The 27,414-nt window shown below is 42.2% G+C and overlaps 1 protein-coding gene across 2 annotated transcripts; it reads right to left on the bottom strand.

Moving 5' to 3' along the window:
* Nucleotides 1-1,061: 1,061 nt before the first annotated feature.
* On the bottom strand, nucleotides 1,062-9,942 carry Shox2 (SHOX homeobox 2). Of its 2 annotated transcripts, none has more exons than XM_027934010.2 (5): nucleotides 9,379-9,942; nucleotides 6,319-6,527; nucleotides 3,890-3,947; nucleotides 3,517-3,605; nucleotides 1,062-2,012 (listed from the first exon to the last, which is right to left on the bottom strand). In XM_027934010.2, exons 1-5 carry the CDS (start codon nucleotides 9,722-9,724, stop codon nucleotides 1,755-1,757), a joined length of 960 nt encoding a protein of 319 aa, XP_027789811.1. In that variant the 5' UTR covers nucleotides 9,725-9,942; the 3' UTR covers nucleotides 1,062-1,754. The 2 variants fall into 2 exon arrangements, with proteins under 2 accessions (XP_027789811.1, XP_027789810.1); XM_027934009.2 differs by having other exon boundaries at nucleotides 1,062-2,048.
* Nucleotides 9,943-27,414: the final 17,472 nt, after the last annotated feature.

The following is a 27,414-nucleotide window of genomic DNA, read 5'->3' on the forward strand; positions in this document are numbered from 1 at the left end:
TTCATGGAGAACAAATAGTTACAAAGCTCAACCGCATACCAAAGTTCAGTTAGAAGAGCTTTTCCTCTTTCTTGTAAATTAGAAGGAAACACACACACACACACACACACACACACACACAACTAAGAGGCCTGCTAGAGAATCGGGATGCCCATTGCTTAGTCGAGCATATCCCGGTTTAAATAGCTACATGAATTGAAACAAACAACCGAAAAAAGATTACTTGAATAGATACACCTTTGTGAGATAAAATGCAAATGTTGAAAGTCAACCATCAGTTCACACATTATAGCCAAAATAAATTTTGTTTGTGTGTATCAACATATTTTACACAAACCTAGTGCCTGTATCTAGCTGGGTGTTGTTTAAGGTGAATTTGACAGGATAGAGAGGGGGAAATAAAGCAGTGTCCTCAAATAGGACTTCAGGAAATCAGCAAGAGGGAATACAAGAAAAGGGGGGTGTAGCAAACTAACACTGGTGGAGCGCCTACTAGGTGTCCCAGGATGCAAGGTGGTATACCATCATTATTTCATTTGGCCTTCTTTCTTTTTCTTTTCCCCACATTTTCTGCCCAGTTCTATCTTCTTGATACAACCAGAGTGTAACTTTTCCCCATTTCGATGTTTTCATTTTTCTGTGCCTCCCCAGGATCAAAGATGAGGCCAAAAAAATCTACACATTTTATATATATACATATATGTCTATATGTATATGTATAAATTTTCAGACGCTTTTCTATTGAAGATGAAAATGAAGTGCGTGTACATGAGTGATGGTGACAGGGGGAAGACACCATCAATGGAATACAAGTAACATGCAAACCAGAATTTACTGTCGCAGTCCGGACAGTTCTGCCATCATTTCTCAGAATCATTGTCTGTGGCATCACTGCATTGTATTAACATCATTTTTTTCCCTTCCTTCGTTTTCATACTGTCTTCCCTCTTCTTGCTCTTCCATACGTGGTGGGTTTAAACTCAAAGCATCTGATTCAACGTAAAAGGAGGCCCGCCTCTCTTATCAAATTTCTCGTATTAAAGTGAACTTCGCAGAAAAGGTCAGTTTCAAAACCTGTGAACTTCCCAGCTGCGCACTTTATTCATCTTAATTCTTTAAATAAGTATACCTCTTCCTTCTGTTTTTGCCTTCTTCTTAGCCCATTAAAAAAACATACATTTAAGTTGGTAACTCCCTCCCCCCTCTCTCTCGAGATTCGTCCTGGTTATTTCCCCTTATTTTTACATGTATAAAATACTTTAATTTTTAAAATTGTTTTGCTCCGTTTTTCTGTCTCCGATTTCAGCTTATCCCAAACAGCAATAAGAAGTTTTTGTTCTCCTTCTCTCGCTCTCGCTCTCTCTCTGGTTTGTCTTTTCTATCTTGTATTTCCTCGTTTTATATTGTCAACAAGATTTTGTTTCTATGCAAGAATCCATCGTTGCAGCTTTGCTGAGCCGCATTGCGCTGTGCCAGCATTCCCTTGTCCAGTCTCTTTCCAGACTCCCGCAAACCAGCTCCTATAAAGCCTTCTAGGCCCACGGTCGGTGGGTGGCCAGGAGCTACGGGACTGGCGTGCCTCGTGCAGCCCTGGATCCCGTGCAGAGCCCGGCGCTCAGAGTCAGGGATGCAGAGAGACAAGGGGCGGCCAGCGTGGCGGAAGAGGGCGGCGTCGGAGGTCTGCAGGGCAGCGAGGAGCAGCGGGGCGAGGCGGTGCGGGCGCGCCCCTCGCAGGCGCGGTGGCGGCTCTGGCGTCACAGGCCCAGGGCGGCTGCGTGCTTTTTGGCTTTCAGTCTGAGATCCGCGATGCTGGAGTTCTTGCTAGTGGTCTTGGCGGCGGCGGCCGCCGCCACCACCGAAGCAGCAGAGGCCGAGTCCGCGGCCAGCGTGGCCAGCGGCAGTCCGAAGGGCGGCGCCGGGAACATCATATACGGCGCGTGCGCGGCCAGGTGCGGGTGCAGGTGGTGGTGCGCGTGCGCCACGGCGCTGTCCAGCTGCAGCTGCGCCTGAACCTGAAAGGACAAGGGCGTCACGTTGCAATGACTATCCTAGGGTGACAACAGAATAGAAACAGAGCATTAACAGCGTCCGGCTTAGCTGGGAAAGGGTTAGGGTCGGGGGGTAGGGAGGGGAGTGCGGCTGAGATCTTGTCTGGAGTGTGATTTTCTCAGCCTGTTGCTGAATCTGGGGCACCATATGCCTACTGCAGTGTCAGGGGTCTTCAGGATTCACTCAATGTGGGGCTTTTCCCTGAGCCCCCGGCTCCCTGTCTTCAGAAATGAGGCTGCTCCTTGGGGAGTGGGGCGGATGAATGAGAGGGCCATCTATTTATATTGCTAGAACATGACTTCTGTCCCACTATTAAAGCTCTGAAGTGCCAACAAGCAAGCCACAAAACTTTTGTGACACTTAGGGAAATTATTGTATCTTCACCATAATTGACATAATTGTGAGTCAGTACTCCTAACTTTTCCTACCATAAGAATTACCTGGGAATCTTGTTAAAATGCAGATTCTGAATCTGCATTATTGAGTCCTGAGATTCTGAGTTTCTAAATATCTCCCAGGTAGTGCTGATATTGCTGGCCTTGGATCTCCCACTTTGAGTAGTACCAATTTCCTCTGGAGTTCCTCCCTCCCTCTTTCTTCAATCATTCTCTCTTATTTCCAAAGCCCACAACCAGATGCCAGAGTCCTGTGGTGCCAAGAGAGTTAAAATCTCCCTAACACTAACTCTTAATATAGGAGCTCACCCAGGTGTCTCCCCAGTATAGGGTGCAGGCGACTAGAGCTAATTCTTGACATCACAGCCTTGCTGAGTAGGGGTCCTGGCTGAGGATGGGGAAGGTCAGGCACTGGTTGGGAAAGGATTTTGCCCTCAGGCTTGGAAAGCGGGGAGTTCAGAGCACTGGGATTTCCCAGGATTAAATCATTGCTGCAGGCTGTCCTTTTAAAATGTAGTCTTAAAGGTTTCTTTATGGCTAAGAAAGGGATTGCGGAGGCTGGGCAGCCCGGGGAAGACCAAACCTTCCCTCTCCATTAGAGATGAAGCTTTGTTTCCACAGAAGCTTTTTAAAAACAAGTCTGAGTTGGTAGTATTTGTATTTATTTATTTTCTTTCTGTGGGAGACATTTAATGTGACTAAAAGGTAGAAAATACCTATAAGAAAATATTCAGAGAGCTTCCTTAGAAGTGCCTGAGGACTAACCTGTGTGTTGGATTTGACAAAATCTTAATCAAAAGGCCTTTCCTTCCTCTCCCCAAGTGCAATCTTCAGTGCATTTTGAAAGTATCAGTTACTACTCTCAGGCCCCTGCCGGCTTCCCATGAAAACATGACTAAGAATTCAGGACCATGACACGGTATAGGTTCTTAAAGAAGAATGGGTCCACTATATCATTCTGATTCTTCAACTGTGTGGACATTAGGGCTCAGAGATAGGGGGACATTCAACAGTCCAATCAAACATTCAGGTCTTTTCACATTTAAAAATAGCTGGAAGAGTCTGTACTTGCCTGCTGAAATGGCATCCGTAAAGCACCTACATTGACATAGGGTGCAACCCTACAAGCTTCAAACTGGCTAGCGGCCCCTATGAGGACACCTGTGAAAACAGGGGAACAAAACACAATGTGGGGTTGACATTTCCAGTGTTGTTCTCCAGGTTTCTGAATTGTACAAGCTAGAACTGATTCCTTCGAAATTGTATGGTTACCTTTCTAAACTTCTGTCATACTTAAAATAAATGTAACTTACTCCCAAACTTTAGGACTTTCTGTCCTTCTCAAATCAAGGACCATCAATGTCTGAAATTTGTTTTGTTTTCCTAACAACAATAACCCCCCTTTTCACTTAGAATATCAAATGTTTCTTATAGGAGAAACATACCTTTGTGCAGTTGATTTTCTTGTTTTCTACATTTAGCTCTTCGATTTTGAAACCAAACCTACAAGTTGGGGGGGGGGGGGGGAGGAAACACCTAGATGTTATGACTCAAAAAATGTTTTACATTACAAAAGAAAATTACAACAACAACAAATCAAAGAGCAGTGTTTAGGTAAGAGTTGGGAGATATAACAAGCCGTCTTTGAATTATATAAAATAGCCTCAATTTCCAAAATTAAAAATGTAAGTAAATGACAAAATAGAAAGGTTTCATAGACTTTTGCAAGATAAAAACATTTCCTGGCAAATAATTATTGGTCCTGGTTTCATCTTTCCATAGGGTCCCCAAGGCCTAAAACTCTCTCTGGTACCTGACACCACAGTGATAATGGGTTTAAATGTTTGCTCAGTTAAAACCTGAGAGGAATGGGCTAAGTAATAGCTTGTAACATTAATTAGCTTCATCTTGAAGAAAAACCAAACACTAAAGCAAATAATGCCTCTTTTGGGGGGAGGGATATTGTAAGGAGGGAGAGGTAATTAGTGTCATATAGGGCTCACTACAAAGAAGTTGAGAATTTTCTCTGCTCCTCTGTGCAGCAGAGGGTAACAAAGTAGCAGAATACTTGTGCCATTATCATGATAATCTAATTTGCTTCTATAGAAAAAGCCGAGGCTTGCAGTTAGGACAGTAGGGAAGCTTGTAGAAAATAGCTCTAAAACTTAAATGAAAGTATAAAAAAAATCAAGAGCAACAATAAGGTTCACTCCTTAAGAGAAACAGAACACTCTGTGAAAGTGGGTGGGGTGGGGGGAGTCCTGGGCTCTATTTTCTGGGTATTACCATCTTAAATAACTTGCCAACTTTTAGAAGCAGGGATGGCAGATTTTTAAAAATTCAAATAAAACTTGCTTTTATGCTCCAGGTCCAATAAATACAGCATATTGATTGATTTACAAATTAATGTTTTAAAACCCCATGAAAGGAAAATATTGCTTCAGAGCCTTTTCTGGTATGTGTTTGAAAGCAAGTGCTATAGTCAATGTAAATCTTCAAATATTCCCCTGCTTTTTAGTATAATAGAAGGGTGGATTTCATGCCACAGCGACATTCTTTATGCAACTCACATGGCCTGAGGCTTCTTGACTCTTTTCCCCTGGAAGAATGGAATTGAGATAGTAATACTCCTAACTGTAATAATTATCATGGTTTTAAGGGGGTGTTGAGCCTCTAGAGATCTTAGTATGTAGAGCAAAGCAGGAGAGGCTCAGAAAGGGAGGCCCTGCTGTTGGTGCTATGATGACCAAGCCTGCCTATTATTACTCTTCTTCAACAGTACGGCTGTGTTTCCCCCCACCCCTGATCCTATTACAAGACGCGGGGAAGCCCCATAAGAATTGCGCATAGTTCGCTACAGATGGTGGTCTCTGCGCCCAGAGACCCGGGGAGTATCTGTTACAGCCATACTTTGTAGCAGCTGCAGATGTTCGAGCCTAAAACTGCTCCATGTGTTCAAATAATGACCATCATTTTCTCCTCTTTTATTATTCGAACGGAAATACAATCTGAAACGTTTGAATTTGTTCCCCATAAAACTGGAAGGATTGTATGTATGTGCGCACGTATATAATTTTCCCCTCTTAAATGCTCCCAAAGCCTACTTTTGCTATTACATCCACCTCAACATCCAATAAAGAAAATCTTCAATCATAACTTCATGGGGGATGGCACTGGTTGAGTTAAGGCTTCGGAAATGCCAACGGTAAAATCTGTGGGATGTTTTAAAATTTAAAATCTCTTTCTTTCGGCAGGTTCCGTTTCCTTGCCTTGAATAAGCGAACAAAGAGTGACCAAATGCATTTATTTCTCCACTGTTTCACACACGGTTTGGGATTGACCGCTAACAGTAGACTGTAAATTTCTGCATTTAACAGTTGCTAATTTCCTTTATAGCCTGTACATCTATAAACCTAATTGGCATATCCGCTTGGCAAACCTAGACCCCGGAACAGACCCTCAGCGAAAACCCGACTCGGGCGAGTAAAATACTCTTTGTAACTTTTTAAAGGCATCCAGAGATAAAACGTTTTCCGTGGGATTTTTTTTTTTAAGCCTTATAAAAGTAGGCCCATTAGGATTAAACCACATTAAAGCCAGAGCGAGGCAAGGGGGGGGGGGAGTGGTGTGGTTTATAGAAACTCTGGGAGCAAGCCCAGCACAGCTCTCTTCTGTGGGGAACATATGTTGAGATGGGATGGGGGGAAGGGGCCATAGGACTAAGATCTACTCTAGAAAATAAGACCCTAGTACAGACATTCCTCCCCTTTTCACCTCATATCAGACACTCGTGTGTGTCCCCCACCTGCCTGTCCCACCCTAGGCATATCGCTCTGGGCTCCCTGGTCGCAGCCCAGACCTCACAGTCCAGTACCTGCACTCTGGCCTCCGACAGCCCCAGTCGCTGGCTCAGTTCCTCGCGCATGAAGGCATCCGGATAGTGGGTCTCGTCAAAAAGCCTCTCCAGCTCGTTGAGTTGTTCCAGGGTGAAATTGGTCCGACTTCGCCTCTGCTTGATTTTGGTCTGGCCTTCGTCCTCCATTCCTTTAGCATCCTCTTTGCGATCCTTCAACTCGGGGGACACTGGAGAGGGCACCACATATCGGACCACACGTGTGTCCATGCACACATACACCAACATATACACAGACAAAAACAGCACAGCAAACCCCATTACCAGATTTTCCTCAAAGAGGGGTAGAGGATCCTAACCCTTCGTGGAATCCCTGTCCTGCCCCTTGCCCTGCGGGGAGGAAGAGGATACAAGAGACGCACAAAGGTCACGTCTCAGAGGCTGCCAGTGGGCTTATGGCCACCCATCTCCTCCGCAATTTGGCCTAGGCTCACCGCCCCCACTATCCCTCGCTTAGTCTCCTGCCTTCTCCCGCAAACACCAAATGTGTTCCACTCACCCTCTCCCGCACTCACTTTCCCACGCACTCACAGAAACCACAACCACAAGCGCCGCGCCCGGCCTCTCCCAGAGCGCGCTCTGGGTAGAAGGGCGCGGCGAGTCAGGGACTGGTCTTTCACTCCAGCCATTCCCAGAGTGCGGGCCTGTTGTCAGGCCAGCTCTCGCTGCCGCTAGCCTTTTGCCTCCCGCAAACTTGTTGGTCTAATTTAGGAACAATTGGGCCGAAGGATCGAAGGATCGTAAAGGCATATTAAGACCCCGGTGCTGCGCTGCGCAGGAAGCCGGCATCCCCCGGTGCTCCGCGTTGCCCCAGGGCTGGGGCCAGACCTTGTGGATGGTTCCACCGGCAGCCGGGCAGTCCCAATCCCCTTGCGGGACCCGGGTACCAGGAGCACAGGAGCCCACGCCATGTTGGCGGCCTGGAGGGCTCGCCGCCCAAGCCCCGCCAGAAGGCAAGAGGCGGAAAACCAGCCTCGGATGGTCCACGAAACCCACTGCTGCCTCTGTTCTGTTCTTCTCCCTACCCCGTGGAAACGTAGACTCGACCCTAAACGCTTAAACCCACAGAGATCAACAGGTTCAAGAGGAACATTCCCAATCCTCGGTTTCTATTGGTTGCTCAAAGCCTTTTCATGCACCCAGCAGCACGGATGTTTAATAAAATATGCATTTTTTTTTTTTTTTTACTCTGGGTCTGCACACATCCGTTGCTACTTTCCTGTTCTCTTCCCTTTAGAAACAGGAGCTCTGCGTGAATACACAGAGCCACTGAAATGTGTGTGTGTGTGTGTAATTAAAAAAAAATTAGGCCAAAGGACAGTGATCAGAGGAGTTGCACCCTAGTGCCGACCTGAATTTTCTCTGCGCCTGAGTCAGAGATTAGGGTATTTAAAGTATCAAAACAGAGTTTTAGATAGTCCTGTCTGTTTGCAGTTCTTCCCAATCTAGGATCCTGATCAACATAAGGGTTAAAAATCATTTGCAGAAAAGCCGATCTACAGAGAAATTAAAACTTGCCGCGATCTCAGAAATCAACAATTTCAGGAACTGTGCTCACAGAGATTTCAGACCTGAATCTCCCAGTGTAGCACATTGATGAACCAAAGGCCTGGGGCTGTGGACCCAAGGTTGGGAGGTAGCGCTGGGCACCCTGACAGTTACCCTATCACTTTCCAAATTTAGGAGGACCTGGTGATGGTTCTGGGAAAAGAACAGCCATAGATCTCACTCCAGTCTAGCATTCTGGATAGGATAATCTTAAGTGTTGCCCGCATTTCTAGTTCTCAGATTTCGTTTTGTGGGCATTTGTTTTTCCTCCAGGAAGGAAGTAGATTAACATTATAGCAAACATTAGAGTCAATTTAATAGGGAAATAATCCTACTGATACTGCAGTGAAATTTAAACATGAAAACATATCATCAGATTCTGCCAAAGGGGCGGGAAGGCTTTGTTATTTCTTGTCATCCATACAGTGGATGCCCCTCAAAGTTTTGGGGCTTCAAAGAGAAAGAAGTCTACATTTCAAGTTGATTAATGGAGTTAATATAATTTCTATTTCGCCCCCAAATTTCCACTTAATGGCCTAAACAGGAACAGACCGTGTTATAAACAACTTAATTGCTTGCTTAAATATGTGATTCTACGCATGCCACATATTTTCTTAATTGGAAAAATATGGCTGTACACCAGTTACTGCAGTACCAAGTGCCAAATTAATTTTATTGTTCAACTCTTTTGAATTGGTACAGGACGCTTCACCATTTAGATAAAGCCATCTCCTAACACTTCCCTGGCACCAAAGGACCCCCTACACACACACACACACACACACACACACACACACACTGAAGAACCTGATAATTGGGAGTAGTAAAGGAATTGTGTAAAGCACAAGTCTCAAACAGGAACCTCAACGCCTCAGCCGGGAGCAGAGCTTGTAGCCTGGACCTTAGTTCGCCTTGGCTCGGTTCTGCCTTGAAGGCGTAAAGCGAACGGGAAGTTTTAGTCCCCAAGATCCAGAGACTCAGGGTCTCTGCGGAGTTCCAGGGCTTTTAGCCACAGTTCCAAAGCCGGCAGCTTCAACCCGAGGTCGAAGCCTCTCTCTCCCTCAGGCCTCGGAAAGAGGCTCCGGCAAAGTCAGCGGAGACGCTAGCCTTAATCTGGCCGCCTGGCCCGCCCCTGCTAGCACCTCTTCTCGAAGCCCGCCCCGAGAACTTCCACGTCCACCCCTGGGCCGTCCGGGCTGCGGGCCCATCCTGCAGCTGCCAAAAACATGCATTTCGGTGCAATGGGAGCATCCAGGAAGAAGGATCCCAAATCTCACACCCTCCCCCGCACGAGGACCCCACCCACGACCGTGCACAACGCTGACTCCCAACCCCACGATCGCTCCAGTGCCCAGAGCCGGGTACAGGGCTCTCCCCGCGAGTCGCCCCTCCCCGCTGGGCCTCGGGGTCCTCTCCCGCCCGAGCCGAGTCGGAAGGCGGGAAGGGGAACCGCGGCCGGGGTCAGGCCGTTACCCTCAGTGAGCCGCGGGCTGCCGGGCTCCCTGCTCCTCTCCGCAGCGCCCATGTCCAGCTCCCGGACGGGGGAGCGCCCTCCTCCAGCTCCTCCGCCTGCTCCTCCTCCTCCCGCGCCTCCTCCGCCTCCTCCGCCTCCGCCTCCGCCTCCTCCTCCGCCGCCTCCGCCGGCCGCCCGGACTGCCGGGCTGCTGCGGTCCTCACGGCCCGGCTCGCCGCCGCCCGCCAGCTCCTTGGCCCCGCGCAGCGGCCCGCTCTCCAGCACCTCCCGGTACGTGATGGCCTCCTTCTTCTCCTTCACTTTCTGGTCGAAAGACTTGGAGACGAACGCCGTAAGTTCCTCCATCGCCGCCGCCGGGCAGCCCCGCGCTCGACCGCTCCCTGCCGAGCCCCGCTCTTTTTTTCCTCCTCCTTTTTTTACTGCTCCAGCCCCCCCAATAATAACACATCAATGGGGCAGGGGTGGGGGAGGAGAGGGAGGAGGAGGAAGAAGAAAAGGAGAAGAAAGAAGAAAGAGGAGGAGAAGTAGAAGGAGAAAAAGAAGTAAGAAGAGGAGGAGGACGAGGAGGACGCGGAGGAGGGGGAGGAGGAGGAGAGAAGGGCGGGGGCGCCGGAGGGAAATGGGAACTGATGCTTCCCTGCCGGAGCGCGCTTGTTCGATGTTAAGATCTTTGACAATTCTTCCTGCGGAGAGTTCAGATCTGATAGCGACGCTGCGCTTGAAGTCTCACTATTTATACTTCCTAAAGGCGGCCCCTTGTTCTGAGTAAATTACCTCCCCTCGCAACTCCGAGCGGGCCCCTTCCCGGGTAGCAGCCGCGCCACTACCTGGGGTGGGGTGGGGGGAGCCAGGGATGAGAGAGAGAGAGAGAGAGAGAGAGAGAGAGAGAGAGAGAGAGAGAGAGAGAGAAAGGAAGAGAGAGAGAGAGAGAGAGAGAGAGAGAGAGAGAGAGAGAGAGAGATGGAGAGAGGAGAGAGGGATGATCGAGGTTGGAGTCCGCGCGGGCTGGAGTGGGAGGGCAGCAAAGGGGACCACAGGGGGCGGGGAGAAGAGGCAGGTCCCCGGCGGTCGGGGTTTTCAGATAGCTCCGGCCGCCTGTGCTCTTGGCCATTAATCCAGGATTGACAAGAATCCCTAATTAATTTAATTAGGCGTGGATTTTGCGTTGGTGTCACGACTTAGTTAAACACTGGGGAGCGGGATGGACTCCGCGGGGGCGGGGCTAAGAGGAGACCGACAAGTGCGCTGCGGGAGTGGGTCTGGTTTCTGCACTGGGTGTTGGACCCTGCAGCCTCGTCCGCTCTGGGGTTCTGCGCGGAAGCTCGGCCTCCCGTTGCTGACCCCTGGTCTCTGCCCTGCATCCGAGTCTCGCATCCCTAACCTGCCGCCCTGGGTCCCGCAGATCCACCGCTCCGCGTCAGGCGTCGTCCTGGCTTCTCAAGCCTGCCCCGAGTCAGGGTTCTCTGCAGCTTCTCAACCCGTACACTTCCTTTTAGGAGCTTCCCGGCCCGAAGCCAGGCTATGCCTGGCTCCTCACCAAGCTCCTCGCCCCGGTCGATGTAATTCACCCTACGACCCCAGTCCTCTACGGGCAGATCCCGCTTGAAGGGCCCGGTCGATTTAACATGTTTCCTGAGCAGCTGTTCCCTGACAGATCCCATTTTAAAGTGTTTCCTTAGCTTCTGGTCAAGGACAGTTCGACTTCGTTTTCTCTCTGAGGTCCCAGGACTCGACCTCTCCTACGACTCCTTGCACCGGGACCCCTCCCACAAAGAACGACCCGGGCTTTTTTCCCCCCGCATCTTGGGAAACATTCTAGTTGTTTTCCTGATTTTGAAAAACAAAATAAAAACAACCATATTAAGTTTGAGCTTCGCTACTTTTGTTTATCGTGGACTGTTCAAAAATAGATGCTCTTGGAAAGAAAGATCCCCCCATACGATTTAAATTTTTAAAATTATATTTTTGGGCTGTTTTCATGGAAACCATTTGTTATATGGGAGGAACATCTATATTACCGAGTCATTTGTCTGTATTTCAGGACAAGGCTTGCTGTACAAATGCCTGTATATAGCCACAAAAGAATATGTACTCAGGAAAGTTACATTTACTTGAATGTGTAACAAATATGCTGTTTCGGGGACGTTTTTAAATACATTAAATATTAATACAGTTAAAAATAATTGTTCATTATCTTGGATCTCATACTATTAGTAAAAATAAAAGCAATTACACATTAGGATGCATATATTCTACCTAAAAGGAACAAAATGAACTTAGTTGATAATTTGAGAAGTTGGATCAAAACCACCTGAAACATCTGTAAAAAGAAAACACTATTATAATTTGATATATAAGGGTTTTCTCAAATGTATGTAATTAGAGACTATATATAACTTTGTTATTCCACAATAATCCTTGGATTAAAATGTTCACATTTGGTGAATTTAAGAAATATGAAAATCATGTTTTTTAGAAATCGTTTTTAGGTATTTATGATTATAGGAGCATTTGCTTTTGTTACTCCAGAAGAGTCTCAAATTCTCATCCTTTCCAAAGTTATATGAATTTAGAAACAATTTCACATTGAGTTTTGGTCTACTATCTGTAATAACATTAATTTTGATACTATCAGAGGGGAATAATCATAGAAATGTTATCCTTTATGAAACTCAGTTTTTAGAATTATTTAGCATAATAACCAGTAATGGACTCAGTTAAATGGATATGGTGTTTCAAGAGATCTCAAGTGAAGGTGTTAAATACCTATTCACAAACAGCTCCAAAATAACTTCTATTGGAAGTCTGATAAGGGATCCGGAGATCCTGCAGTTACTGCTTTGTCCTTTTAAGTAGATGACTTTTGAGTTTGAACTCATATTCCAAAACATAAATGAGAAGGCTCAGATACAACCGTTGTTTAATTGAAACCAATATATTTCCCATGATCAGAGTTTATTGGTTCATTTTAAGTTAGAAATGGTAATGCTGACATCAGAGTGATGAGAAGTCTTCAGTATCTCAGCACAGTTTCTTACCAGCCTAAATGAAGTTTAATTTTTTAAAAATCCAACGTTTTATAATCATGTATTAGTATGTGCAATGAAGTTCTAATGACGTTATTTCACTGAACAGCAAACATTTTCTGGAGGCAGGATTTTTCAAAATGCAGCGTAGGAAAAAAATCATTGAGGGTGAAGCTCAGCTGACAGCCTGTGGACAGATATACAGACTCCAATAAAATTCGGAACCCCAAGGATTCCCCAGATCTTTAATTATTTAAAATAAATATGCAGTGTTGCAGATAAGTTTTAAAACCATCCCTCATGACTGGCTAACTACATACAGTTATTTATGAGAAAGAAACGCATTGTGGTGGTGATTTTCCCCATCTGATATCTGCAGAAAACTGTTAGCTTGATTATGTTGTAATAGTTGTGAATGAATTGGTTCTTATAGTGGCCCCAAAGCAAGGCTAACAGTTGATGTGCCTCATTAGCTTTGTTTACTTAAATAAAAATGATTGTCATACCAGGACAAGTAAGTAATATAGAATGAGTAATAGAAAATGCCAGATTGCTTTAATTTATATTGATTTAAATTTTAAAATCTCCAAAACAAACTTCTTCTTCCTCCATCAGGCAGATTTCTCCTGTTTCTCCACCAACCAGTTACTTGAGTCTTAGAAACTAATTTGCACCCACCCTGTGAGTGCCTTCACCTTCAGGGCAGAAGAAACATCGACTTTTAATGTATTTTTGCAAATAAATCATTGCAATTTAATCACACACGACTCTATACAGGCACACTCCCATGATTTATTATTGTTGGGCGAGTTTCCCCCTCCCCCAGCAGGAGATGACCAATTTTAGTACGTGTAGGCGTCTTAACATAACTTTCTACGAAGCTGATTTGTTTCCTGATTATCTGTGACGATAGAGGCAATCACTCAGGCGATTACATTCTTCAGTCCCACCTTTATTGCTTTTGGGAACAAGAAAATCCAATTATACACGCACGCAAAAGAAACACTAAACAAAAAATTGGCGTGGTGACAATCGACTTCCTCGGCGTTCTCACCTCTGGCAGCCTGCATCGATGCACTCGACAGATCAGCTGCGGCTGCCTGGCGCGGGAACCCGGAAGGCGCTGCGCTTGAACTGAGGCAAGTTCCGAGGCCGCCGGCGGCGCGGGGTCTGAGGAGGTTTTTGGGCCGACTCGGCACGGCAGGGGCGAGCCCCAGGCCCAGACCCAGGTGATGCCGGTGTCCCGGGCCCGGGGGCGACGCCCGAGGCCTGCTGGGGCTTGAGGCTGCGCGGGGCTGGCGCGGCCGGGGCGGGGAGCGGAGGCCGGGACTTGGAGGAAGGCCGGGGCGGGGAGCCGAGGTCGGGGCGGGTGCAGAGGTGGGGCGGGGCGGTAGGGTTCGGGTGGCTAAGGCAGCGGGCAGAGGCCTTCTCGCCCCGCTCTCCCCGACCTCGGCCTCCCGCCCTCTAACCCCTGCCTCCTTTCCCGGCCTCCGGCAACCTCCTGCGGGACATAGGGATACGCGCCCCCCAGGGCCTGCGGGTGTCCGCGGCTGTGGGCTGGGGCCACGTGACAGCCATGCTGCCCTTGAACTGCTGCTTTTGTGGGCAGTGATCGTGTCCACAGTGCACGTTGCCTGATCTTCATTCCGGGTGACTCTAGGGTCACTTCTCGCTCACATGCTGTATTTACATATCGTTATTTTTTTGGCACTGGAGATTGAGCCCAGGGGTGCTTAACCCCTGAGCCTCATCGCCAGCCATTTTTTGTTTTATTTTGAGACAGGGTCTCGCCAAGTTGCCAAGGCTATCCTCGAACTTGTGACCTCCTGGCTCAGCGTCCCGGGGTGCAGGGGTGCCAGGTGTGCGCCTCGCGCCTGGCTAGACTTTGTATTTTTAAACACAGACCGGAAACCTAAGGAAAAATTTGTTTTTAAATTTCCAGAATTAGTAGTAACCCAGTTGTGTTCCACTTAATCAGGTGGTAGGTAGTTAAATTCAATTGTCTAGTGCTGTCACAGGAAAGTATTCGAGTTGTCATTTTTGAGCTTAGATGTGAAGGCTCCAAGAGAAGAATTGGAGGAGATGTGACAGGTGTAACCTTGTGGGGAAATGAGGTATCCTTTGAGAGCTTCTCTAGTCTTAAAGTCTATAAATATTCACTCTCTTTGCAGACAGAGGAGATTTCTTGCTAAGTGGTAGCACTTTATTGCCGTGTTTTGTTCAATAAGAGGGCTAAAATGTCTGAAACTGAAAGAGACAAAGGCACCTGGCACCTGTCTGTTAACTGGCCTCCACTAGTCCCAGAATACTCTGTGTGCGGGGCTGTTACAAATTGGAGAATTTCTACAATAGGATCTTTGGGATGGATTCATAAGTATATTTTCTGCTTTCATTTTCGAACCATTGGAGGAATTCCTCTTTAAAATAAAAAAGGCACTAATCAAGGAATTTTTGCTTGCCATAGGAGGAGAGCTTGGGCAGCATTATCCCTTTTGAAGATTTTCTTCCTTAGGACCAAATTTTACCTCTGTTCTTCCATTGCTTTTTCCTGGTTCTGAACATGTTTGTGAACTTCTTTGTATGCTAGTTTCAGCCCATCTTAACTTTTTTTTTTTTTTAAACCTCTTTGAGGTGGATTGATTTCCCACTGAGAGGACTGATCTTTTTCCTTTCTTTTTTTTTTTTTTCTTATGGTATAGTCAGGATCAAAGATTATGGCTTGATATACTAATGAATGAGTGAGTGGTAGAGAAGGACTTATAAATTGCCATATCGTAGAAAATTTTTAATATTTTTTTTAGTTGGAGATGGACACACAATATCTTTATTTATTTGTATTTGGTGCTGAGGATCGAACATTATACATGCCAGGCAAGTGCACTACCACTGAGCTACAGCCCAGCCCAGTCCTTGAAACTTTTGTTTCTCAAACTGATTGCCTATTTTCTGAAAAAAAAAAAAAAAAAAAAAAAAAAACTGCTTCTTGTTCACTTATTAGTAACAGAACCATCTTTGTGTATGCCTTTCAGTTCTCTCTGGTTTATTTATTTGTTTTTTGGTGGTACTGGGAATTGAACCCTGGCAAAAGGTGGGCAAGCCCTCTACAACTGAGCTACATTCCCAGTGCTTTTTAAAACAATATTTTTGAGAGAGGGTCTTTTTAAGTTGCCCAGGCTGATCTTGGACTTGTGATCACATTGCCTCCACCTCTTAAATCTCTGGAATTATGGGCCTGTGCCACCAGTTGGCTAGATGTCTTTTCTTGAATGACCATGTCTTTCAATCTTTCACATTTTCAATCACAACTTTATGAGAAAATACATTTGTAAACTGTTGCTAAGGTAATTTTGTAAGTTATTCTGTAGTCATCATTTGTTCTGACTTCATTTCTGTATTAGGAGGAGTTGGGTGATATTTGTTATCATGAGGCTAAAACTAGGAAGAACTAGAGAACAGAAAACCAAGAGTTGTAGGAGTTTGGTCCCTGTGTTTTTTCTCCACTTACAGATAAATTGAACATTGTCAGCTTGTGGAAAGCTGAAAATCTGTGATATGTTCATCCTTATCTTTACCATAAAGACCTGTTAATGTCTCTTCATTCATTGCATCTTATCAGTGGTGTTACATATGAAGAGTTCTTCCTCACTAGGACTTTGTAATGTAAGTCAATCGCCAGGACTTGAATGAGCAAGAGTATTCAGTTATATGCTAATGATATGGGAAGCTAGGAGTAAGTATGCATTTAGAGTATAAGTAGGAACTCAGTACCTGTCATTTATAAAGTCCATTTGGGATCCACCTCACACTTGCTTTTAGTGTTCCCTTTCTTTTCTGAATAAGTGAAGTTAGCTGCCATTTCTGGCTTTATAAGCTGCCTTTTTTCTCTTACTGAGGTTCATTATACTGCAGTGTAATTTTTCTGAGATATAAATGAGTCACTTGAATATTACTTGTAGTTTTGTGACAGTGGAATTTCATCCAATGTGTATTTTGTTCCACTAAGGAAGTATCTTCGTATCTTCTGTTAACTTTTCTGGATTAAAGGTAGTCGCCCTGTCTCTGTTATGGATGAGCTACATAATTTATAATTAGAACAAATGAATCTAACTCACCTTCTATTGATTTTTTTTGGGGGGAGGGGGTATCAGCAAGATATTTATCTGGATGTTTTTCTTTACTTTTTTTCTACTTCATGTCTATGCAGGGACTTAATAAGTAGGATGCAATAAAGAATGTGATGACTGTAGGTGACTTAGAACAGTTTTCTCAAACTCTTTAGTCTTAGGATCCTTTTATAGGCTGAAAAAATTGTTGAGAATTTCAGGAAGTTTCATTTATTTGGTAATATCTTTAATACGTACTTTGATAGTAATTAAAACAAATTTTTTGAAATGTTTTTCAATTAAAATAATAAACCCAGGGCTGGGCATATAGCTCAGTTGGTTGAGTGCTTGCCTTGCATGCACAAGGCCCTGGGTTAAATTCCTAGCACCCAAAAATAAAAGTAAATAAAATAATAAACCTACTACATTGTAATATTTGATGTGAAAAATAGCTATTTTTAAAGCAAAACATAATAAGAAAAATGGTATTACTTTCCATTTCTGCAAATCTCTAGTGTCTGGCTTTATAGAAGACAGCTGGATTATTGTATCTGCTTCTGCATTCAATCTATTGAAATCAGTTGCCTTTAAAAAAAATTGTTTTCTTTAGTTGTTGATAGAACTCTATTTTACTTATTTTTATGCAGTGCTAAAAATTGAACCCAGGGTCTCACATGTGCTAGGCAAGTGCTCTACCACTGAGCTGTGACCCCAGGCCAGATAAGTTGCTTTGACTGAAGTTTATGAAGAAAATCCAGCTTCACACAGATATGTTGTTGGAAAAGATAAGTGTTTTCATAGCCTTTTCAGATAACTGCTTTTTTTTGACACTACCACAAACCTTGACACAGGGTTGGTTATAATGTGGCATTTTAAACAGCATCAATGAACTTTTCTTGCTCTGGTATGTTAACATTTACGGTTTTTGTCCTGCACTATGAATGAATCTTTCCTATGCATGCTTTTGCTACAGGGCCTGGACAGTTGGAAGATACTGGTTCACTGAGTTAGGTATATCTTTCAAATGTTGACACCCTTTATTGTATCATATTTGTTAACATCACTGTGAATCTTGTAAGAGAAATCTAACTTGGGAAGTCTTTATTCTCATAGAGGCAGATATAAATTATCCAAAATTCATAGTTTTGTTTGAGAGCTTGAATTTCATTCTTGGCAACAAATACTTTTCCTTGCAGTGAAAGGCTGTCTTCATTCATGTTTGAGAAAAAGTTTGCCAAACAATGAAGTCTGAATAATTTGTCAGTTGTTTAACAAAATAGTGTTGCATAATGAAAGCAGCTAGTTGGGCTTGCAATTCAGATGCGTAAGTATCCCTTCTTGAGACAGTTACTTACCATTCATTCTTCCAGGTATGATAAAATTAAGTGTATTTTCCATTTCATCACACAGAATGAAAAAGATGTATACTCAAGAATTCAATGTAATAAAATTAACGATTTGTACTCTTTCACCAAGGACATTCTTAATTGAAATTGCCCTTCCTTTCCTTTCTTTTTTACTGTGATTGTGTGGCAGTGAATGGACTGACTACAGTCTGGTGTGATGCCTCTGCCCTGATTTGTACTAAGATGTCAGTGGTTTTGTTCACCTTCAGTGTAAAAGTTAAACAGTGTTAAAATGAAAACAGCTTTGGACTCTTGGAGCCCTGAAAGGGTTGGTAGGAATCCAAGGGTCTTCAGGCCCCATTTTGAGAGTTGCTACTTCACTAGAACATAAGGCCCTTGAGGGCAAGGACTTGGGTATCTTGTTTACTGATGTGCTCCTTAAATCTGAGTCTGCCATCTTCCTGGCTGCTTTCCCTGTCTTCAGTGTTAGATCACTTGCATTCTCAATCTGCATTGTCTTTGTTTAGTTTACCCTCTCCTTTTGGTGGAGCATACTGTTGAGTAATTTCCTGAAGAAAGGTGAGTGTAAGGTGTAATTTTGAGACTTTGTATGTCAAAAAATGCCTTTATTCTAAACTCATACTGAACCAATGATTTGACTAGATAAAGATTCTAGGTTAAAACTTATTTTCTTTCATTGTTTTGTTGAGTTTCCATTGTGGCTGTTAAAAGCCCAATGCTTTTTATTATATCTGCCCCTCCCTCAACCCCCACTCTTTTTCTGTTTGGAAATTTCTGGTATGTTCTCTGTTTCCTGGTGTCTGAATTTTCTTTTTCTTTATGTGGTGCTGGAGAGTGAACCCAGGGCCTCATGCATACTAAACAAGCCCTCTACCACTGAGCCACATACAGCCTGGTATATGAATTTTTTATAAGATATGCCTTGTGTATGTCTTTTTGAAAAATTCATTGTTTCAGGGACTTAGGGCAGTGCATATCTTTCAGTTCTGGAAATTCTATGGATTTAGTTTTTGGATAGTCTCTTTTCCCTGTTATTTTTTATGGACTGAATATCAGTTAGGTATTGGACCTCACAGATTGACCCCCCCTTTGTTTATCATTTAAGTCAAGTGTTCTGTGAATGGTCTGCCTTCTGCCTATTCTTGTTCACAGGGTCATCTTATATGTTTCTGAGGATATTGATTGTAATTTTTGTTCTTGAAGTTTTTTTTTTTTCTTCACAGTCTTCTATTTTCATTTCTTCTTCCTCCTTTTTTTTTTGGTACTGGGGATTAAACCTATTGTTGCTTAACCACTGAGCCACATCCCAAGCCCTTTTTATTTTTTATTTTGAGACAGGGTCTTGCTAAGTTTCTGAGGCTGGCTTTGAACGTGCAATCCTCCTGCCTCAGCTTCCAGAACCACTAACCACTGCGATTATAGGTTTATCCTATAATCTAGTTTTTGCTCAGCTTGTTTTTTGTCTTTTATTTATTTTTTATTTTTGGTGCTGGGGATTGAACCCTGGGCCTTGTACAAACTACTTATACTTTCTATCATCAAGCTATACTGCCAGCCTTTGTCTTTTATAATAATGGTTTTCCTTACTTGTATGGTTCTCTTTTGTTGTATATTCACTAAAAAGTTACAGAAAAAGAGTTTACAGAAAAATCTTAAGGTTTGGACTTTGTATCTGTGGGCTGTGTTATAGAGTTATTGAATTAGGGCTTGGTATTTTCTTCTGGGGTATTTTCTTCCTTATGCACTTATGTATCTTGAGTTAGGGATTGCTGAGTTTTTGCAGAAAAGAATGCTCTAGTTTTGCTCCCAGGATGCCCTAGCTTCAGGGTTCTCATCCAGGCTGCAGAGGGCTGTGGCTTTTCCCATCAGGTGCAGGCTTTCCTGAGTATAACTTTTTTAGTTTGGCATCATTCTGACCTTTTTACTGAGCCCTTGAACCTGTTGCTACATTGGCCTCCTTCAAAAAACAAAGAAACAAAAAACAAATAAACAAAACTGTCCTCAACTGCTGGAGTTTGGGGGAAGAGCAGTCACCTGGCTGGGTAGAAAAGGGAGGAAATCTAGGGAGCTATTTCTTTTACAGAAGTTGAGTCAGTTCCCCTGTTTTTAGCTTAATGACTCATTGTGCCTGTTGGGGTATATGGTGTCTCAAATTCCCATTCTTTCTAAATCTTGCTATGTGAATTGGCTTTTTTCTTGTTGGAATTCTCTGCAGTTGCTTGGTATTCAGCTTTCTTAACTCTCAATCCTCCATCTGTTTTTCATTTGCTAAAAATTTGTTGACACGTCTTGTCTACTGTTCCTGTTGTTTTCTCTTCTAGTCTCTTTATCCTTGTGAATTTGTACTTTTTAATTTCTTTAGTCTTATTCCAGTTATTTTTTAAAACAAGATTGTAAGAAGGTAATGCAAAGTTACCTTAATTTAAACAGTTATTCATGGGTAAAGAAAGTTCTTGAGTTCCTAAAGGTGAAAACACAAAAAAAGAAAGGTAAAGCCAAGAAATAAGAAAACTTAGATTACTATAACCTCTCAGTGGTGGTAATAATAATGACTGATATTTGAAAATATGTACATACATACATGGGTATGTAGATATCATGTGTAATGTATATATGGATATATATTATGTGTAAATGGATATGTACACATGTTTAAATATATGTAGATATATGCTAGCTGGGTATGGTGGCTCATGCCTGTAATGCCAGGGACTTAGAGGCTGAGGCAGGAGGATTGCATGTTCTAGACCAGCCTTAGCAAGTTAGTGAGATTCTCAACAACTTAGTAAGACCTTGTCTCAAAAAAGAAAAGAAGAAGAAAAAAAAAAAGGACTGGAGGTGTGGAGATGTAGCTCAGTGATAAGGTGTCCCTGGGTTTCTTAGTAAAAAAGAAAAAAGTAGGTATATACTTTATGAATGTCTGTACATATTTATGAATGTCTACATATTTATGAATGTATGTACCTATTTACATTCTACATATGTCTAATTTCATAATCATGTCATTTTAGAGCTGGAAAGGATTACAGTGATCTCTTACTGAAATCAGTTTCATGTTTCAGCGAGGAAACGGGCTTATTAGTGACTAAAAATTTTAAAATCAAGTTTTCTCAATGTTTTGTTAAATTGTAAACAGTAAGACCTCAGCTAACTTGAGGTTCAGAGCTACATATAAAATTCTTTTTTTTTTTTTAAAGAGAGAGTGAGAGAGAGGTAGAGAGAGAGAGAATTTTTTAATATTTATTTTTTTAGTATTTGGCGGACACAACATCTTTGTTTGTATGTGGTGCTGAGGATCGAACCCGGGCCGCATGCATGCCAGGCGAGCGTGCTACCGCTTGAGCCACATCCCAGCCCCCATATAAAATTCTTAATTGTGGCTCAAGGTAAATAGCTTAAAGTTTTGAATTAGTCCTAACAAGTATTTCTATTAGTATTGCATTGGGATCATGGAGGGCTGGCTCCTCTGATGATCTTGAGAACAAGTAGTAATTTAATACTTTACTTTGTTGTTTAAAGTAATGACATTTAACTTATTTTGAATACATATTGAAGGAAGATGTGAGCTTTTGTTTATCTGATCTAAACCATTACATATATGGATCCTGCTTTTTTTTTTTTAAACCAGGGGTGCTTAATGACTGAAACATATTCTCAGCCCTTTTTATTTTTGGGACAGGGTCTCTCTTAAGTTGCGGAGGATGGCTTTGAACTTGCCATTCTCCTTGTGGGATTATAGGCATGCACCACTGCGCCTGTCTGGATCCTGCTAGAGATTTAAATTAAGACAGGTAAACTACTCATTAGCTGAGTTAATTACTAAATACAAAATTTTAGGTTCTAATTTTGTTTTTTCTCTATATACTAAATATATAAACATTAACTGTATAGAAATAGATTTCAAAAAAGAAAAACATGAAACATTATATTTCATCACTTAAATATTACCAATTTTTATTCTTATTCATATGTACACTTTCTTATAGCCCACACAGATGAAATAATGCAAATCTTTATGAATATATCATTCTCTAAAATATCTTCCAAATATATTTCAAAAGTACAATTCGGCTGGCTATCAAACAGCCACTAACATTTTAAAGGCTTTTTATAAATTGTTTAATAACTTCCTGAAGGATTTATAACACTGCTCTATCTATATACTAGCAATATGTGAAGAGTTGATTGACTTCACAATAATTTCACCAGCTTTGGCACATCAGTTAAAATTTCCTCAGATTTCACAAGTGAATTGATTACAGTGCATTATTGAAGACTGATGAGGTCCATTTAAAAATGTAGAATTCTCAAAAAAAAATTTGACTGTAAGGTACTCAAGTATCTTGTCTTCAGGGAAGGCAAAAAGTAGGGAGTAGGTGGTCAGTTACCAAACAATGTCATATTTAATGATAAATGCAACTTACAATATCATAAAATTGATATAATGAACTGTTTTCAGGATTGACTCTTGAGAAACATTAGAAAAAAATATGAGGAAAATTTATTTATTTATTTGATATGGGGGTTTGAACTAGGGGTGCTTTACCTCTGATCTACATCTCCAGATCTAATTATTTATTTATTTTAAAGACAATTTAAAAAAAAATATGTAGTTTTTAGTTATAGGTGGACACAATGTCTTTATTTTACTTTATGTGGTGCTGAAGATTGAACGCGGTGCCTCATGCATGCTAGGCGCACCCTCTACCTCTGAGTCTCAACCCCAGCTCACTATTTTTTATTTGGAGATAGAGTCTTGTTAAGTTGCTGAGGCTGGCCTCGAACTTGTGGTACTCCTGCCTCAGCCTCCCCAGTTGTTGAGATTGCAGGCATGTACCACCATGCCCATCTAGTGGTGTTATGGTTTGGATGTGAGGTATCCCCCAAGAGCTCACCTGGGAGACAATGCAAGAAGGTTCAGAGAACTGAGTGGGTTACAAGAGCTTTTACCTGAACAGTGAATTAATCACCTGATGGGATTAATTGAGCAGTAACTGAAGGTAGGTGGGGTGTGGATAGAGCACGTGGGATATTACATGTATGGCTTTGGGTTATATATTTGTATCTGGCAAGTGACAATCTCTCTGCTTCTTGATCATCATGTGAGCTGCTTCCCTCTGCCAAACTCTTCTGCCTGTGATGGAGCTGGCTGTATATTAACTGAGACCTCTAACACTGTGAGCCCTTAAATAAACTTTTCCTCCTCTACAATTGTTCTGGTTGGGTTTTTAAGTCACAGCAGCAAAAAAGCTGACAAGTAGCAGATTTGAATTGTTTGAAAATTATAAAAGGAGTTCATTGATGTCCTAGAAGATTATATTAGACATTTTTCTTGTGTCTTGTTAAGAAGCCATGCACATTTAAAATTTTTTCTCAAATATGTCTTTAAAATTTTTTACAAAGTAGGTGGAGTAAGGTGATGCACATCTGTAATCCTAGCATCTTGTGAGACTGAGGCCTTAGGCCTGCAAATTTAAGGCCAGCCTAAGAAACTTAGCAAATCCCCATCTCAAAGTTAAAAAAAAGGACTAGGGATGTGGCTAAACACCCCTGGATTTAATCCCAGGTACCAATTTTTTTTTTTTTTTTTTTAATAAAGTATTCATGGCACAAGCCTGTAGTCCCAGCTGCACAAGAGGCTGAGGTAGAAGGATTGCTTGAGCCCAGGAGTTCAAGAACCAGCCTTGGCAACATAGTGAGAACATGTTTAAAAATTTTGTTTTATTTTTAAAGAGTTGTATAAAAACTTGTATGTTGAATTTTGCTTATTGTGTGCCTATGTTAGAAATAATTTTCTTTGAATTTAAGCTTATAGAAATGGGACGCCGGTCTTCAGATACCGAAGAGGAGAGCAGAAGCAAGAGAAAAAAGAAACACCGTAGACGTTCATCTTCAAGCAGTTCGTCAGACAGTAGAACTTATAGCAGAAAGAAAGGAGGAAGGAAATCAAGATCAAAGTCTAGATCATGGTCGAGAGACCTTCAGCCACGTTCACATTCTTATGATAGAAGGTGATTTTCATCATTTTTATTTATACGGTAATGAGGGCAACTTTTTTTTTTTTGTACTGGGGATTGATCCCAAGGGTGCTGCTCTACCACTGATTATATCCCTAATCCTTTCTTTTTTTTTTTGAGACAGGGTCTTGCTGAGTTGCTCAGGCTGGCCTTGAACTTGTTATCTTCCTGCCTCAGCATCCTGAATTGCTGAGATTACAGGCAGTGCCACTGTGTCTGGCGAGATTGACATTCCTTAATGTTCATGTTTGTTTATTTTTAATTTTGTTGGATAAAATATTTTTCTTTTAATAGTTACATATTTATGAGGGTGAAATCATAACTCAAAAGGTTTTTTAAAATCAGCTCTAATAGTGTCTCTGGCTTTCCTGTTCTTCCTATATTCTTTTTAAAAAAAAAAAAAATTTACTTTTTAGTTTTAGGTGGACACAATGTCTTTATTTTAGATTTATGTGGTGCTAAGGATCTAACCCAGTGCCTTGCATGCTAGGTGAGCACTGTACCACTGAGCCACGACCGAGCCCTCTTCCTAAATCTTTATGGGCAAGTAGATATAGTCCATGTACCTTATTATCTGATATTTGGAAAGACAGTTTGCTACTTACAACCCATAATGCCTTAGTTAGTAGCTTATCAGATTCCTCCATTTTGAACCAGTCATCTGACTGTACAAGAGAAGTACCTTTTAATTTATTTGCTTCAGGGACAGAGGGAGACAGTAAAGATGAGATGACCCTTTAGAATCTAGATTTCTCTCTAATTCCTATAACAAATACTTTTTATAGGGATGATATTTGACTTTATTTCAGACGCAGACATCGGTCAAGCAGTAGCTCTTCTTACGGCTCTAGAAGAAAACGAAGTAGAAGTCGTTCAAGGGGTCGAGGGAAATCTTACAGAATCCAGAGATCTAGATCAAAAAGCAGAACAAGAAGGTATATTTTATTGCTGTTCCCAAATCAATGACTTTAAGCAACTCTCATTTATTTTCATTATTTTTACAATTTTAACTGACCTCAGCTGGCAGTTCTTCTGCTTGTCTCACCTGGAGCCACTCATGCAGTTGTCATTATCTGATGACAAGGACAGCATCTGATGGCTTGATTGGAACTGGGTGGTCTGGTGTAACTCTACTGTATACCTGGCATTTGGTTCTGGCTCTTGGTCGGGATGTGTGTAGCTTCTCATTCTCTAGTAGGCTAGTTGGGCTTTTTCCTGTTATAGTGGGCACATTCAAGAGTGTAATAGCTGAATCCATAGAATCTAGTTAGGTCTAACCTCAGAAATGATATGATATTTTATGGCCTGAATATTTGTGTCCTCCAGAAATCATTTACTGACGTTCCACCTTCTATTGTGACTGTCTTTGGAGATATAGCTTTTGTGAAGGTCAAGTTATTTGAGGTTGTAATGTTTGGACCTTAATCTGATAGGGCTGATGGCCTTGTAAAGAAGAGGAAGAGAGAGAGCATTCTCTATGTCCTCAGAGGAGGCTATGTAAGGATATGGAGAAAAGGCTGCTGTTCACAAGACAGAAGAGAGCCTTGGCATCTGGATCTTGGAATTCTGTCCTGTAAAACTAAGAAAATAAATTTCTTTTATTTAACATACCCAATCTATGGCATTTTGTTACTGCAGCCTGGACAGACTAATGCATGAGGTATCTCTCCTGCATTTGGTAGCCTTGCTCACTCAGTGGCGAAACAGAGAACAAAGTACTTGAAGAGTTTGTTCATTGCCATCAGTGGTAGAAAATACTCCATAATTGGGTAGGAACTGTGGTATTGAGTGCCTTGGTCAAAGTAGGTGTTTAGAAGTCATTGAAGACTTTTGAACAGGAGAATGTTGGGATAAAAAAAGGATAAAGCAGTATTTTAAAAGGATTAGTATCTAGGACTGGGGAGGTAGTTCAGTGGTAGAGTGCTTGCTTAGTATGCCGCCCTGGGCTCAATGTCCAATACTACAAAAAAATAAAAGATGGTTTCCTTTTCTTGGCTTAGTGCTGTTTACTGTTAGGCTCTAATCGGATGTATATTAGCAGCCCAATTTTGTTATCTAGGCATAAAATATTATAATTCTATGAATCTGAAGTTGGATAATAGCAGTAAAGTCCAGATATTTAACTTTACTGACCTTTTATTATTTGGCCTTAATCTCCCCATTTTTTCTAAACATTCTGTGTATAAACCACTTTGTTTTATGTAGCTTTGTTCTCCAGAGTTGCAAGCTTTGTTGATTTGAGCATGCTTCCCCGCCCCCCCGCCAAAAAAAAAATGCCATCATCTTTTCTTTGAGAATTCTTTTTACTCTATAATATTAATTAACCCTTACTTCTCTTTTCCTTGAATTCTTTTTTGATTTTTACTTTTTTCCCCCAAGTCAAATTTAACTCACCCTTTTCACATATGTTTCACATATATTTTTTGATTTGAAACAATGAGTATTATGTTTTTGTTATGCTCATTTTAGAAACTCTTGTAGAGGACTCTCTCTTCTAGGGGACTCTTTTGTAGGAGATTGTCTTGGTTAATCCCTTGCTCAGTGAAAATGCATTGACTGAACAATTAATTGAGGATTTCAAAGTTAGGTAAGGAACTGTTGTTTTTTTTTTTCCATTAGGAAAGTTTTATTTTATTGATATGTAGAAGCAAGGATTTATTCTGGAGGCACTTATTTGTCTAAATGAGAGACTGATTACCAGAAAGCAGTTTCAGTCAAAATTTCCTATAAGTGGGAACAGAAATAACATTGTTCTTTTTATGTTTATTGTTATTTTTTTAACGTATAGAGTACTTTCAGGTATGCTGCATCAGTAGAATCCAAAAAGCTACTTAATTCCCAGTGTGAGGGTGAGGGTTTTCCCACAGGGAGAGGCTCATGACCTCTGGGAGTGCAGGGGCTGACCTCATTGCTATTTCAGCCTGAAGCTGTATATTGGTTGTTTTCTCAGTAGTCAGTGGAAATCTTAGCTCTCTCCCTTTGTGGCACAGTGGGCTCACCTGGAAGCTTCCCTGCCCAGGCACCTACCTGCAGTACCTCTGGGGATTGGGAAGTGTAGTCACTTTCTTTTCCTTGACAGTGTAAGGAAGACATTGAGGGGATAGGTGGTGAACTTGAGCCCACAGTAGATAATCCAGCACACCTGCTATTAAGTTTGTAACTGATGGGCTGTCTTCATTCTGTGTATGAAGAAAATTGATTCAAAATCACTGGTTCTCACCTTCCTGCATTGATATTGTGGTTCATATTTAACTATAATAACTAAATAATCTAGACACACTGAAGAGTCTTATATTTTTGAGAAATTACATTATTCATGCCCTATTACATTATTTTTGGAAAATTATTTAGATATTTGTTTGTTTGTTTTGTGGTGCTGGGGATTGAACCCAGGGCCTTGTGCATGCAAGGCAAGTACTCTATTAACTGAGCTATGTCCCCAGCCCAAAAATTTATTTTTCAAAGTGCTTAAACTAAGTGAGTTTCTGGGTTAACCTTAGTTTAACTACTCATTCCTTGAAC

Source organism: Marmota flaviventris, chromosome 8, assembly GCF_047511675.1.
Source record: "Marmota flaviventris isolate mMarFla1 chromosome 8, mMarFla1.hap1, whole genome shotgun sequence".
In the NCBI taxonomy this organism is placed as follows: Eukaryota; Metazoa; Chordata; class Mammalia; order Rodentia; family Sciuridae; genus Marmota; species Marmota flaviventris.